The following is a 14923-nucleotide window of genomic DNA, read 5'->3' on the forward strand; positions in this document are numbered from 1 at the left end:
CGTGTGTGACAAACCTTTGCAGAGCTAAATATGCAAGTGCGTGAGTGCACGGAAAGCCCACAAAATTTGCTGAAGGCCTGAGGATCTTCACGAAGGTCAGTTTCCCGGTTGTGACACTATATTGTAGTGATTCTGGATGTTACCACTGCAGCCCAGATGGCTCGTCTTGCCTAATTTCCTCCTAACCGGGAATTTCTGAGTGGGCGCCCAGAGCTCTCATCACAGACGGGTCTCTAATAACGTCAGGCTTCACTTGAGATCCCAAGAAGGAAAGAAAGAAAAAATATTAAAAACCCACGTGCGAAAGAGGAAGACGGCAGAGTAGAACTCGTCTAAAGAGAGGCAGCACGGCGAGGAGAGGAGGCCTTCAACCTGCTCCTGCCTCCCACGCCCCCTTCAAGTGTCTGACATTTTCTTGGGGGAAGAAATTCGCGACCGGATTCAGACAAAACGCTGGTGCCAGAGACGCAGCAGGCGTGAGCAGGTGGCACAGGGGGCAGGACAGCCGACAGCCACAGCGCGGCGACACTGCCGCGGTCACCCGGCCCGGAGGCCGCCGCGGAGCCCAGGGCCACTCGCCCGCCTGCCGCGCAGAGCCGGGACACTTGTTCCCGGAGGTCGGAGGCCGGCGGGGCGCGGGAAGGGCCGGCGCCGCAGAAACCCGCTGCGAACGCCCAGCAGCCGCGCGCCCAGAGAAGCGTTCCTTCCCGACGGCGCCGGCTCCCGCTGCGACGAGACACAAGACCAAACGGACTTCTGGGGTCCCCAGGGGCGAGGAGACAGGAGCAGGGGGAGGACCCCAGGCCCCGGCAGGGGACGGCCCCCGCCCCGCGCAGCCAGCGGCGCTCGGGGGACGCGGGCGGCTGCGCGGGGGGCACGACGGCGGCCGCGGGGCTTTTTCTAGAGGAGGGGGTGGGGATGCTGAGTCACGGATCCGTCGCGGCTCCTCACCTCTCCCCGGCCCTCCGGGGGCTAAAGCAAAAGCGAAAGCGAATGCCACTCGCGGGGCGGCCGGTCCCGGCAGCTGCGCCCGCCACCTCCTCCGCGACGGTCCGGCGTCTGCCCGCGCGGCCGGCGGGGCGTCCGGGCCGCTGCGAGCCCAGGGCCCGGCGGGCGGGAGAGCGGCCCAGCGTCCGGCCATGGCCCCGCGGCCGCCCTCGGGCTGCAGGGTCCGCGCGCTCCCCGCGCCGCCGCTGCTGCTGTCGCTGCTGCTGCTGCTGCTGCTCCAGCCCGCGACGCCGGGTAGGGAGAGGCGCGCGCCCCGTGCGGGGCGGGGGGCGGGGGGCAGCGAGCGCCGCACCTCCCCGACCGCCGCTCGGTGCCGGCGAAAGGGCGCAGCGCCCGCGGGGAGAGGGGACGGGGACACCTGCAGGCAGCGGTGGGGAGGGCAGCGCCGACCGCCGACCCGCCCCAGCTCGCGGGCTCACGCGGGGCAGCGAGACGGGCGGCCGCGCTTTGAATCCCACGCCGTCCGCATTCGCGAGGCAGAGGGAAGAAGCTGCGTCTGCACTGCGGGCTCCGGGGGCTCCGGGGGCTCCGGGGGTGGGGGGGGGGGTGGGGTGGTTTCACAGCGATCTGGAGAAACGCGGGAAGGCGGTTCTCCGAGCCCCGCCGCGAAAGCCGCGCACTTGCCGCACGGCAAGCACTGCCCGCAGGGGTGCGCGGGAAGCGACGCGGCCTCTACCCTCGAACAAAAGCAAATAATACGAGTGGGTGGCGGCAGGACAGGACGCGGTAGAGACTGCGTCCCCGGGGAGAGAAAACGTGTTGGGCAGGTTGCACTCGGGACCGGGAGCCGCAGGAAGCCGTGCGAGGGCGCGGGCGCCCCGGGGCTGGCGGAGGGCGCGCTCCGGCAAGGGGAAGGGTCAAGTCGGTGGTGGCTCGTGTATTCCAGACGAATGTAGGTCGCACAGATGTCATCTCGGCAGGAAGAACCGAAGGCGTGACTCATCGGTTTTCTTCCCGGGGAGCTAGAGAGGAGGGAGGAGGAAGGAGAGATGGGCTGCCTTTACCCTTGTTGGCGCTTCTTGCGGTCAGGGAGCTTCGCAGTGTCCGATGAAAGCAGGAACCCTCTCCCCAGAAAAATGCATGAATGCACACGATCTCATTTGGGGGCCGGGGCCCCATTAAAGCCCATTCATAGATTCTCCAAGAGTAGTTCACCCCATGTTGTGGGCGGTTGGGGTGGGCGTGTTTTCAGGCAAGACTCCCAATACTTTACAGCCAGTCGCGCTAGTCTGTCTACCCAGGACTTGCCCAGAGGTTCCATCCACAGTGGCCGCCGGCTGGCTTGGTGTGATCTCGGTAGCTCTGCCGTTGTTTCCTTAAGTTTTATTTTCTTGAGTCTATGGATTCCCTGCGCCGCATCTAAGAATCTGACTTACGCTGGTGACCTGGTCAGCTGGACCAGCACAGTGTGAAAGTGGACCAGCACAGTGTGAAAGTGACATGAGCTTTACTCAGAGCCCTGCAAGTGCCGAGAACTCTGCCAGCAGGACCTCCAAAGCCCATCACCTACAGCCTCGTTGTGGACCTCACAAAGGTACTGCTGCTGTTCAGCAGCTCCTCCTGTTCCTTAGTAGTTTCCTGAACGGGCTGGGCGAGATGTAATAGATAATAAACTTCATACACTTAATTACATGATTTGATATGTTTCGAGGTAAATGTCTCCACCATCATGATTATGAAGGTAAACATAACCCTCACTACCAAAATTTCCTCTTGTCCTGAGTAACCCCTCCCTGCCACCCAGCCCTATCCCCCAGGCCACCTCCCTGGGATTTCTGTTGCTCTTGACTTGCTGTCATTTCTAGAATGTTACATAAATGAAGTCATACAAAATGTACTCTTTCTTTTCTGGCTACTTTCAGTCAAGGGAATTGTTCTGAGAATTCTCCCTCCATCTTATAATTTGTAACAATAGTTCATTCCTTTTTATTGCTGAGAAGTATTTCATTGCATGGGTATCACACCTTGCATGGGTATCACACCTTGCATGGGTATCACACCATTCCTTTACCCACTCGGTTGTTACAGGACGTCTGGGTTGTTTCTGGTTTGGGGCTGTTACGCTTAAAGCTATTATGAACATTCACATATCGGTTTTGTGTGGACACAGGCTTGGATTTCTTTTGGGTGGACACAGTGGGCGCAGAATGGCTGAATCATATGACATGTGTGTGTTTTTTAATGTTCCCACCAGTGATGTGTGAATTCCAGTTTCTCCACATCCCTGTCAGAACTTGGTAGGGCCAGTCTTTTTTCTTTTTCCCCTTTGAAAAATTTTTTCCAGCTTTATTGAGATGTAATTGACATATAACATTGTGTAAGCTTAAGATATACAACACGATGATTTAATATATGTCCATCTTGTGAAACGACAACCACAATAAGGTTAACACATTCAATCACCTCATTTGTTTACCAAACTGTGTGTGTGTGTGTGTGTGTGTGTGTGTGTGTATGTGTGTGTGTGTGTGTGTGTGTGGTTGGTCAGTCTCTTTAATTGTATCCATTCTAATAGGTGTGTAGTGGACTCTTGTATTTTTTTCTCATAGTTTTTAATTTGCATTTTCCTAATAACCAGTGATGTTGAGCATCTTTCCATGTGCTTATTTGCCATCAAATACATCTTCTTTGGTAAAGCGTCTTTGCTCTTTTAAAAACTGAGTGTTGAATTATTATTGAATTCAAAAGTTCTTTATATATTTGGGACACAAGACCTTTATCAAATACGATCTGCAAATATTTTCTTAGAGTCTGTGGCTTGTCCTTCCATTCTCTTAACAGTGTCTGATGAAGAACAGAAAATTTTCATTTTGATGAAGTTCAGTTTCTTTCTTTTATGTATTATGCTTTCAGTGTCCTCTCTAAGAAATCTTTGCTAACTCAAGTTCACAAAGGTTTACTTCTAGATGTTTTATAGCCTTAAGATTTTACATTTCTGTCTGTGAATCATTTTGAGTTAATTTCTTATATAATACAAAGTGCAGATTTAAAGTTCCGTATTGGCTTGGTTTCGGGATTTTTGCATATGGATATCCAATCATCCCAGTACAATTTGTTGAAAGACGATCTCAACTGAATTGCTCTTACACTTATTTTGAACATCAGATGTTCATATAAGTGTTGGTCGCCGTAGACAAAACATCAGTCCGTGAAAATCAATTATCTCTCTATCCATTAGCAATTGGCTGAAGTTTAAAAATATAGGTATCATTTGCAATAGCATCAAAATGTATGAACCACTTCTGGATAAATGTGACAAAAGATGAGAAAGACCTGTACACTAAAAACCACAAACCACTACTGAGAGAAAATAAAGCAGACCTAAACAAATGGAGACATATACCATGCTCATGGACTGGACAAATCAGTATTGCTAAGGTAACCATATTCCTCCCCCACATCCAAATTTCTTGCAAAAACTAACAAACTGATTCCCAAATTTGCATGGAAATGCCTAAGACCCAGTATAGCCAAAACAACTTTGAAAAGCGACTTTCTCTAAGTTGGAGAAGTAACACTTCTGATTTTGAGACTTATTACAAGGTTACAATAATCCAGACAATGTGGTTATAGAGTAAAGATGAACAAAAGGCTAGCAGAGAAGCCTGCACCTAATGTTTTTAAATGAGCTTGGAAGGGAGGTGGATACAAATTATTAAATTTGTTACTTGGTGCTAAGATCCTGATCAGAAATTACAGAGAGAAGCCCATTTCTTCTCATAAGAGAAGAAATAGTAAAGTCTCAGATAAGTTCCTGCTAGTTTACCGTGCTAACAGATACAACAAACTGTTGTAAGACAAACCTGTTTTTAGTCAAAAAGCATTACTTGCAGGGAAAACTGATCATCTTGGGCAGGAAGGAATTTACTTCTTAAAGATCCTCACAGCCTGAAAGGCTGCAGATGTTTGCCAAAAGCAGCTAAAGATGAGGATTTGTTTGAAGATAAATATATCATCTTGGGTTCTGTTACATAGGGTATTAGTATATGCTTTGAGGTGGTTTTACAATTTTTGTGTAAAACCATTTTTCAGAATTCTGGGGAGTTTTGCCCAAACCTTTCATTTTCGGTTTCAGATCAATTTTATCTAGTTATTATTGTTTTGTACTGCTACTCATAGCAAAAAAAAAAAAAAAAAAAAAAAAAAGTCATAAAAACTTAAATGCACAAAATATGGGATTTATTGAACTCAACCTAAATGTTCAACAGTGGAGGACTGCAGAAATTAAACGCAGTTGTTTTCAAGTAATATGCATCATATCATTCCGTTTTTACCAGAAGATCTAGAAGTAGCTATCACTGAGTAGGGAGACACTATGAGTTGTTAGTGTGTGTGTGTGTGTGTGTGTGTGTGTGTCTGTAGTTGTCTGCCTTTTCTCATTTTTGTCATAATTTGAATTGACTTTGTAAAAAGAAAATAAAACTACAAAAGAAGTAGCTCAAAAAAGCTATAGAATTTGGAGGTTTTTTTCAGAATCATTTTTAAGTAATTACAGCAGATCTTGTTTGGTAATGTTTCCATGACTTTATGAATTGGAAGCAATTTTGGGTTTTAGAACTAGAAAGTCACCGTAGATAATATTTGTGCATACATTTTATACATTTTATATTTTATGCATACATTTTACAATATTTTACAATTTGTTTAAACAGCTCCTTACAATGTGTAGACTGGATATTTCAGTTGTTTCAAAATGTTTGATATTCTAAAAAGCAGAGAGTAGGAACAATTGGATAAAAGTAAGCTATCTAGAGCAAAAAGAACAAGGGAAATCTCAAACTCTAAAATAAGGTGGCAGAAATGCTTCTGGGGATATCCTTTTTTAATCAAATCATCACTTCAACTAACTTGTCTTGGGCTAAAGCACTTTTGCCAAACTGGTTTTACTAAATAGTGTGTAACCGTGTCAATAAATGTATAAAAATCCCCATGCATATACACTCATACCCCTGTTACTCATCATGCACGGTTGATGTGATCTGAATGTTTTCTACTAGGAAAGACTTGATTTTCTTCTGAGAAGTAGGGAGCCCCTGAAGGTCTCTGGGCAGGAGGGACATTCCTGGACCAGCAAGGGGGAAAGATGACTGTCGTAAAGCATGTGAAGAGTGAACTCTAGTCAGGGGGGTCTGGGGGCAGGCGGCCAAGTTAGAGACTTTTGCAACAGTTCTTATAAATGATGAAATCCTGAACCGAGGCCGTCTCAGTAAGGGAGAGAAGAGGGGGTGGTTCTCCTCTCGAGCCCTGCAAGCAAACTCTATTTCCACTTTCCTTTTTGCTTGCCCTTCAGCCTATAGCCTCGCAGCTGTTTCAGGCTCTCGCGAACCAATCTTTAAGGACCCCAACCAACATGAATTCATCTGCCGCACAAAATGTGGGTTGGGAATTTCAATTAAGCAGTCTGAGAGAGAGGGGCACCTGGGTGGCTCAGTGGTTAAATCCTCTGCCTTTGGCTCAGGTCATGATCCCCGGGTCCTATTTTGGTGACTTCATTTATGATCTGCTCAGCAGGGAGCCTGCTTCCTCCTCTCTCTCTGTCTGTCTCTCTGCCTACTTGCAATCTCTGTCTGACAAATAAATTTTTAAAAAATCTTAAAAAAAAAAAAAAAGGAGCCTGAAAGAAAAAGAACAGAATTGATGAGTTGAAGATAATGACCTGGGAAGGGTGCGTACTTACAGGGAGTGCCAAAAGGAAATGAACATGTTGGCTTGGCTTGGCTGGCATTTCGGTTAGAAAAATAATGAAGGCAAATGGATTGCTGTGAACATAGAGGCCTTTATGTTTTCGATGCCTCAGTGTCACAGTGAGCTTCGTGAGGGGGAACTTACATCTGATACTTCCTACCACACTGAGAATAGAGTAGACATATGAATGGCAGAATAAGACCCCCAAAAAATATTGGAACGGATTCTGATTCTACTCAAAGAGTGGGAGGGGCATGCTAACAATAGCTTTTGAACTCCATATATGAGACTAGGCCAAGGAATCTCATTATATTAGACTACGTAAGCCAGCTGGGTAAAGAAGTCTGATTCATGAGTTCTACAAAGTAGAGAAAGGTGTGGCCCGGCCCACTATTTGGTGACTTCATTTATGATCACTAGGACTTGTATATGAATTTTTTTTTTTTTTGGCTACTTAAGAGTTTCTAAAATCCCAGAATCTTGTATTTATAACTATTGACATTACTTCATCCATTCCTCTCTGATATTCATAAGCCACTAGCCCCAGAAGGCACCTATCGCGTGCTAGGGTTAGCACTGTGGGAGCACCAGAGAATGCTGAGAGACATTCACCACCTCCAAAGAGCTCACAAGTTTGTAAATAAGGCAACACTTGCTTATGTGGAATATCTAAGGAATAACGTTATGGGAAAATATATAGAGAAATGATCACTGAAGTGTCAAAAGACGTGATCGGGGTCTCTAGGAAGAAAGGCCACTCATACGATCAAATGTGCTGTCTCCAGTACCCTTTTTTTTAAAGATTTTATTTATTTATGTGACAGAGATCACAAGTAGGCAGAGAGGCGGCAGAGAGAGATGGAGAAGCAGGCTCCCCGCTGAGCAGAGAGCCCGATGCGGGACTCGATCCTAAGACCCTCGGATCATGACCTGAGCAGAGGTTTCAACCCACTGAGCCACCCAGGCGCCCCTCCCGTGCCCTTTTGAGAGAGCCCAGCTTTGGAGGGTAAATAAGGGGCCATCATGTGGCTAAGGGGGCTGGCTTCAGTATATGGACATCCTTGTGCATTCATATATCAATTATTATTATCAATTATTATCATTCTTTGAGGCCCATTCACAATCTATTAGACCACTAGAAGATTTCCCTTTTCAGCAGAAAGATACTCTGAAAAATCCTCTTGCCACAAAACACTCAGAAATGATGAGTAATAGAGAGTAAATATCTATTAAAATACAGACCCAATAAAATATGTAATCAAGTATTTAAAGCAAAAAAAAAATCTATTTTGGTGTTTATAATACATGTAGAAGCAAAATGTATGACCACAAGAGCACAAAGGCTGTGAGAAGAGAAATGGAAGGATAGTGCTTAAGGTTCTTATACTGTATATGTGAAGCAGTATAATGTCACTTGAAGGTGAACTGTGATGAGATAAAGACATATACCATGAACCCTAAAGCAACCACCAAAATCGTATGATCAAAAGAATCACAGTTAGTGAGCCAACAGAATGGATAGAATGGAATCATGAAATATACTCAAATAATCTCATGACATGATCATCTCCATAGAAAATCCTATGGAATCTATAAAAATGCTCTTAGAATAAGTGAGTTTAGCAAAATTGCAGAATACACAATTAGCTTACAAATATCAATATATAATATACCAGCAATAAGCAGTCAGAAATGGAAAAAAATTGGAAAAATTTAAAAAAAAAATTTATGTTGACATTAAAAAAAAAAAACCAGGAAATATTTAGGAATACATCTGACAAAAAAAATGTATAAAATCAGTAACCAAAAACTACAAAATATTTCTGAGATGAATTACTGAAGATTTAAATAAATTGATTTAACTAAATTGAGAGAGATACTGTGTTTATAGACATTACGAAGATTCAATATTATTAAGATATCACTTCTTCCCCAACTTGATCTATAGATTTAATGCAATTTCAATCAAACTTTCAACAGGTTTGTTTTGTTTTGTTTTTGGTAGAAACTGATACACTGATTCTAAAATTCAGTAAGGGAACAAACTCTGAAAATGATTAACAGATTAATTATAAAGCTACAGTAATCAAGACAGTGTGGTATGGGGGTCAGATTAACAAACAGACAAATATATTGATGGAACAGAATAGTAAGTCCAGAAATTAGCCCGCTCATACTTAGTCCTGGCTCAGGATCCTAGCCCATTACTGCTGGAGGTCCACTACTGTGGAACAAGGGGAAGGAGGCTTTTTCCTACACAAAACCTGTGAAGATACAGGGGAGAAGTTGATGACAAGTAAGTAAGGAGCAACATGATTGACAGCTCCAAGTCCAAGAGCCGGACACACAGGGCCTGCCTGAGTTAACTGACGGGACACAGACAGCAGTAAACTTCTCTTGGCTCAGCAGAAAACTTCTCTTGGCTCCAGGCCAGCATGCACCGACTACCAGCACAGCAGTCAACCACTGAGAGTGTGGTGGGCGAGAGTGTGGAGATACCCTCTTGGGGTTTAGATACACAGAGAAGGATGAGGGAGGAGGGTGGATTAGGAACACAGAAGATCCCTCTGGCCCTCCAGCACCCACCCTATGCCCAAGATAACACTAGAGGAATTTGAACCCAGTGGTGTTCTTTTATACATTTTTTTAAAGATTTTGTTTATTTATTTGACAGGCAGAGATCACAAGTAGGCAGAGAGGCAGGCAGAGAGAGAGAGAGAGGAGGAAGCAGGCTCCCTGCTGAGCAGAGAGCCTGATGCGGGGCCCCTGGGATCATGACCTGAGCTGAAGGCAGAGGCTTTAACCCACTGACCCACCCAGGCACCCCTTTTTATTCTTTTTTTAAAAAAGATTTTAAGAACCCAGCGGTGTTCTGAAGGCAACCTCAGCACAACAAAATCCGAACCTAATTCAACAACTGACTAGCTCAACTCAGCTCCCCCACGCCATCAGTCTAGCCAAAGAAGTTTTCCCATTTTCAGGTATAAATACTATTTACCTCATTTCTATACACATAGTCCAGCAGTCAATCAAAAATCACGTGACACAAAAACAACAACGCCACAATCCCATTATCAAGGGACAAGAAATAAAAAGATTCAGAGGTGACCCAAAAACCAGAACTCTGAGACTGGAAGTTAAAATAAATATCACTAACCTGTTAAAGGCTCTGGTGGAAAGGAGGGACAGTATTTCTGAACAAACGGGGAATTTTAGCTGAGAGGTAGAAACCATAGGAAAGTGTCAAATGGAAATGTTAGAAATTAAAAAGAAACCAAACAAACAGTAATAGAGATGAAGAAAGGTTTCAACAGGCTTATTGGAACACTGGATGCATCCAAGGAAAGAATCAGTAAATTTGAATACAGGTCAGTAGAAATTACTCTAACAGAAACACAAGAAGAAAAAGTGAGAGAGAAAAAAATGAGAGACAAAGTATCCAAGAGCTATCGGACAACAGAAAATGGTCTAATGTATATGTAACGAGAATTCCAGAAACCAAAGAAAATGGAGCAGAAGAAGTATTTGAAGAGATAACAGTTGAGAATGTCCCCAGATTTTAAAAAGATATTAAGCCACAGATCCAGGAAGCTCAGAGAACATCAAGCAGGATAAACGCCCACCCCTCTCCCATCCAAGACACCCTCACATCTAAACACATTGCATTCAAACCACTGAAAAGCAAAGATGAAGAAAAACTGTGACAAAGTGGCTAAAGATACATTACACACAAAAGAATGAAGATAAGAATTAGAGCAGACTTCTTACCAGAAATTATTCAAGCCATAAGAAAATGGATCAACATCCTTAAAATGCTAAAGTAAAACAAACCATAAACACCCCATCAAGCCAGGGTTCTATAGCCAGAATAACCAGTTATCTTTTGAAAACCAAAGCAAAAGAAAGACTCTGACAAACAAAAAGTGAAAGGATTCATCACCTGCAGGCCTACACTCTAAGAAACACTGAAAAACATTCTTTAGGCAAAAGGCATAGAATCCTAAACAGAAACTTGGATCTCTAAAAAGAAGAACACTGGAAATGGTCAAAATGGAGGCCAATAAAACATACTAGTTCTTTAAAATCACTCTAAAAAATATTTGACTGTCTAAAGCAAAAATAGCAAAGTATTGCATTTATAAAATATGTAACAGTAAAATGTATGACTGCAAAAAATGAGCGGGTGACATTCTAAGTATGCCTTGGTAGTGTTCTTAACTATATGTGAGGTGATACAGTAATATGTGAAGGTAGCCCTTGATAAAATAAAGATGTATATTGTGTACCCTAGGGAAACCTCTAAAAATAATCTAAAGTGGTACATAAAATAAGCAATGGTGAAGATAAAGTGGGATAATAAATAACAGTCAATTCAAAAGCAATCAGGAAAGAGGAAAAGTGAGCAAAGAGCAGATGGAACAAATGGGAAACAGCTAGCAAAATGGTAGGTTTACATCCAGCCACATCAATAATTACATTAAATGTAAGTGATCTAACCATACCAATTAAAAAACAGAGATTCTTCAATTAAATTTTTAAAAAAGCTCCACTATATGCTGACTACAAAATAGCAACTTTGAGTACACAGATAAAGATAGGTTAGAAGAAAAAGGATGGGAAAAGATATACCATGCAAACAGTAATCAGAAGAAATCTGGAGTATTTGTATTCATAGCAAACAAAGGAGACATCAGAAGAAGGAATATTACCAGGGATAGAGAGGGACATTACATAATAAGGGAGTTAATTCACCAAGAAGACATGAAGATCCTAATTGTGTTTGCATCTACACAATGGAGCTTCAAAATTCATAAAGCAAATCTGGTAGAGCTGAAAGAAGTAAAATACAAATCCAGGATTATAGTCAGAGACTTTAACACTATTCCTTCAGTAAAAAAAAAAAGCAAAAACAAAAACAAAAAACTAATAGGAATAAAACCCAGTAAATATATAGAAGATCAAAACTTTCATCTAAGTGGCATTTATAGAAGACCCCTGTCCAACAAACAGGTGACCCATTCTTTTCAAATACATATGGAACATTCACCAAGAGAGACCATACTGTGGGCCATTAAGCAAACCTCAACAAATTCCAAATCAATGAAATTACACAAAATATGTCCTGTAACCACAATGGAATTAAATTAGAATGCTTTAACAGAGAAATATCTGGAAAATCCTCAGGTATATCAAAATTCAACAAAGCACTTATAAATAACCTGTGGGTCAAAGAAGAAAGTACAAGGGGAAAATAGAAAATGTCTTTAGTTGAATGATAATAAAAATACATTTAAATACGTTATAATTTGTGGAATCAGTTAAAAGAGATCTTAGAAAGAAATTAATCATATTAGGTGCTTGTATTAGAGAAGAAGTCTCAAATTAATGATGTAAGCTTCTACCTGAAGAAACCAGACAACACTGAGCAAATCAACCCCAAGCAGAAGGAAGGAAATGGTAATGATAAGAGCAGAAATCAGTGAAACTGAATACAGAAAAACAATAGAGAAGCGATTAAACTAAAGATCAACTTTAGTTGATCAAACTAAAAAATCAACAACATTGTAAATCTCTAGCCAAACTGATCAAGAAGAAAAATGAATAAACATGAGTTACACTGGGAATGAAAAGGAACATCACTGCAGGTCCTAGAAATATCTGATGGGTCATAAAGTTTTATTATGCATTACTTTATGGCTATAAATATGACAACTTAGGTAAAATGTACAAATTCATTTAAAGACAAATATGAAAGCCCATTCAGGAATAACCTGAGTTGTCTCATACCTTAGGGAATTAAAGCTGCAGTTTAAAACAACTCCAACAAAAAATTCCAGACCCAGAGGCTTCATTGGCTAATTCTTTAAAAAAAAAAAAAAAATCAGCACAGGTGTGCAAATTTGAGTGATGGCTCAACAACAACAGGCGACTATGGAAGGAAGGTATAACTTCTTGCTAACATAGAAGTCCATGCTGCACAAAACTGTCATTTAAGAAAGACAGTGAAATAAAGACCCAAAGGAAGAGAAAATAATAACAGGTGATGGCATTGAAGCATCTCTAAGGTTCTTGTATAGCTGGGGAGAAGGCTGTAGGTATCGAACACCTTTTCCATGTTATTAAGGACACACGTTAAAAAGGTCAGTCTAGGGGTGCCTGGGTGGCTCAGTGGGTTAAGCCTCTGCCTTCGGCTCAGGTCATGATCTCAGGGTCCTGGGATCGAGCCCCGCATCGGGCTCTCTGCTCAGCAGGGAGCCTGCTTCCCCCTCTCTCTCTGCCTGCCTCTCTGCCTACTTATGATCTCTCTCTCTCTCTCTGTGTCAAATAAATAAATAAAATCTTAAAAAAAAAAAAAAAGGTCTAACCACTATATAGAGACAGGCCTCTTAGCAGTTAGGCCTCTTGAACAGTTAGAAAAAAGAATTAACAAATTGGAAAGTGGAAACCACAGACATGATCAAGTCTGAGAAACAGAAAGAAAAAAACTGAAAAAAGGTAAACAGAGCCTGAGGGGCCTGTGGGACACTGTCAAGAGACCCACATTGTGTGAGTCTTAAAAGAAGTATCCTTCAAAAGTCAGGGAGAAATTAAGACATTATAGATCAGCAAAAGCTGAGGAAGTTCACTACCACTGAACCCAAACTTCAGTATATGTTGGGAGTCCTCCAAGGCAAAACAGAAGGACACTGGGACTTAGCTTGAAGCTGTGTGGAGAAACAAATATCTCAATAAAGGTAAATTCATGGACAATTACTGAAGCTAGTATTACTGAACAATGGTTTGTAACTGTACTTTTTGTTTTCTACATGATTTAAGAGACTAATATATTTGAAGAAGAAAAACTAGTGTAAAAGGTAACATTAGTGTAACCTTGGTTTAAAACTCCAAATCCTGTTTTCTGCATAATTTAAGAGACTAATGCATTTTGAAGAATTATTAGCTTATGTCTTGGGGCACACAATGTATAAAGATGTGATTTTGTGACACTAACAATAGTGACAGAGCTATAAAAGAGCAGAGTTTTTATGTCATTGAAGTTAAGGTGGTGTGAATGCAAATTAGAGTGTGATAACTTTAGGATGTTAAGTGTAATCCCCATGGTAACCACAAATAAAATAGCTATAGAATAGACATAAAAGAAATTAAGAAATTTAAACATTTCATGACATTAAATAGGCTAAACATAAAAAAAGACAGTAATGCAGAAAATGAGGTGCAAAAAAGCTATAAGGCACAGAGAAAACAAAGAGCAAAATGACAGAAGTCAGTCTCTCCTTATTGGTATTACTTTAAATGTAAATGGATCAAATTCTTTAATGGAAACAGAGACTGGCAAAACACCCTCACACACACATACATGATCTGATTATATACTGTCTATAAGAGACAAACTTAAGATCCTAAGACACAAATAGATTAAAAGTGAAAAGATGCAAAAAGATATTCTATGAAAATGGTAATCAAAACAGAGTAGGGATGGCTGTACTAGCTAATATCAGACAAAATAGACTTTAAATCCAAAAAGTTTAGACACAAAAAAGGACATTATATATTAATAAAAGGTTCAAGATAGCAAGAAGATAAATAATTATGTATCTAATAACAGACCACCAAAATATACATCCTTCTCAATCCACATAGGACATTTTCCAGGATGGACCATATATTAGGCCACATATTAAGTCTCAATAGATTTAAAAAGACAGATATCATACGAAGTGTCTAATCTGATCATAGCAGGACAAAGTAAGAAATCAATAATAGAAGGAAAACTAGAACACTTGTGGAAATTAGACAGCACACTTTTTTAAAAAAAGATTTTATTTATTTGTCAGAGAGAGAGCGCATGAGCACAGGCAGACAGAGTGGCAGGCAGAAAGAGAGAGAGAAGCAGGCTTCCTGCTGAGCAAGGAGCCTGATGTGGGACTCGATCCCAGGACACCGGGATCATGACCTGAGCCAAAGGCAGCCGCTTAGCCAACTGAGCCACCCAGGCGTCCCAGACAACACACTTTTAAACAACCAAAAGGTCAAAGAAGAAATCATAGGGAAATTAGAAAATACTTAGAGATGAATGAAAATGAAAACATGCATACCAAAACTTATGAGACATAGTGAAAATGGAGCTAAGGGGGAAGTTTATAGCTATCCATGCTTACATTAAAAAATAAGATCTAAAGTCAATAACTTAACTTTATACCTCAGGGCACTAGAAAAAGAACAAACGAAA

At 42.0% G+C, this 14923-nt stretch overlaps 1 protein-coding gene across 3 annotated transcripts in view; it reads left to right on the plus strand.

The window, feature by feature from the left end:
* Nucleotides 1-550: 550 nt before the first annotated feature.
* Nucleotides 551-14923, plus strand: part of IL15RA (interleukin 15 receptor subunit alpha) — a 44194-nt gene continuing 29821 nt past the window's right edge. The window contains exon 1 of one of the 3 annotated variants that reach the window (XM_046011764.1): nucleotides 551-1242. In XM_046011764.1, coding sequence (XP_045867720.1) covers nucleotides 1140-1242 — 103 coding nt within the window. In that variant the 5' untranslated portion in view covers nucleotides 551-1139. The remainder of the gene's footprint in view (nucleotides 1243-14923) is intronic. The other 2 variants (XM_046011765.1, XM_046011766.1) reach the window with 2 other exon arrangements.

The sequence above is a fragment of the Meles meles genome, chromosome 7 (assembly GCF_922984935.1).
Source record: "Meles meles chromosome 7, mMelMel3.1 paternal haplotype, whole genome shotgun sequence".
Lineage (NCBI taxonomy): Eukaryota > Metazoa > Chordata > Mammalia > Carnivora > Mustelidae > Meles > Meles meles.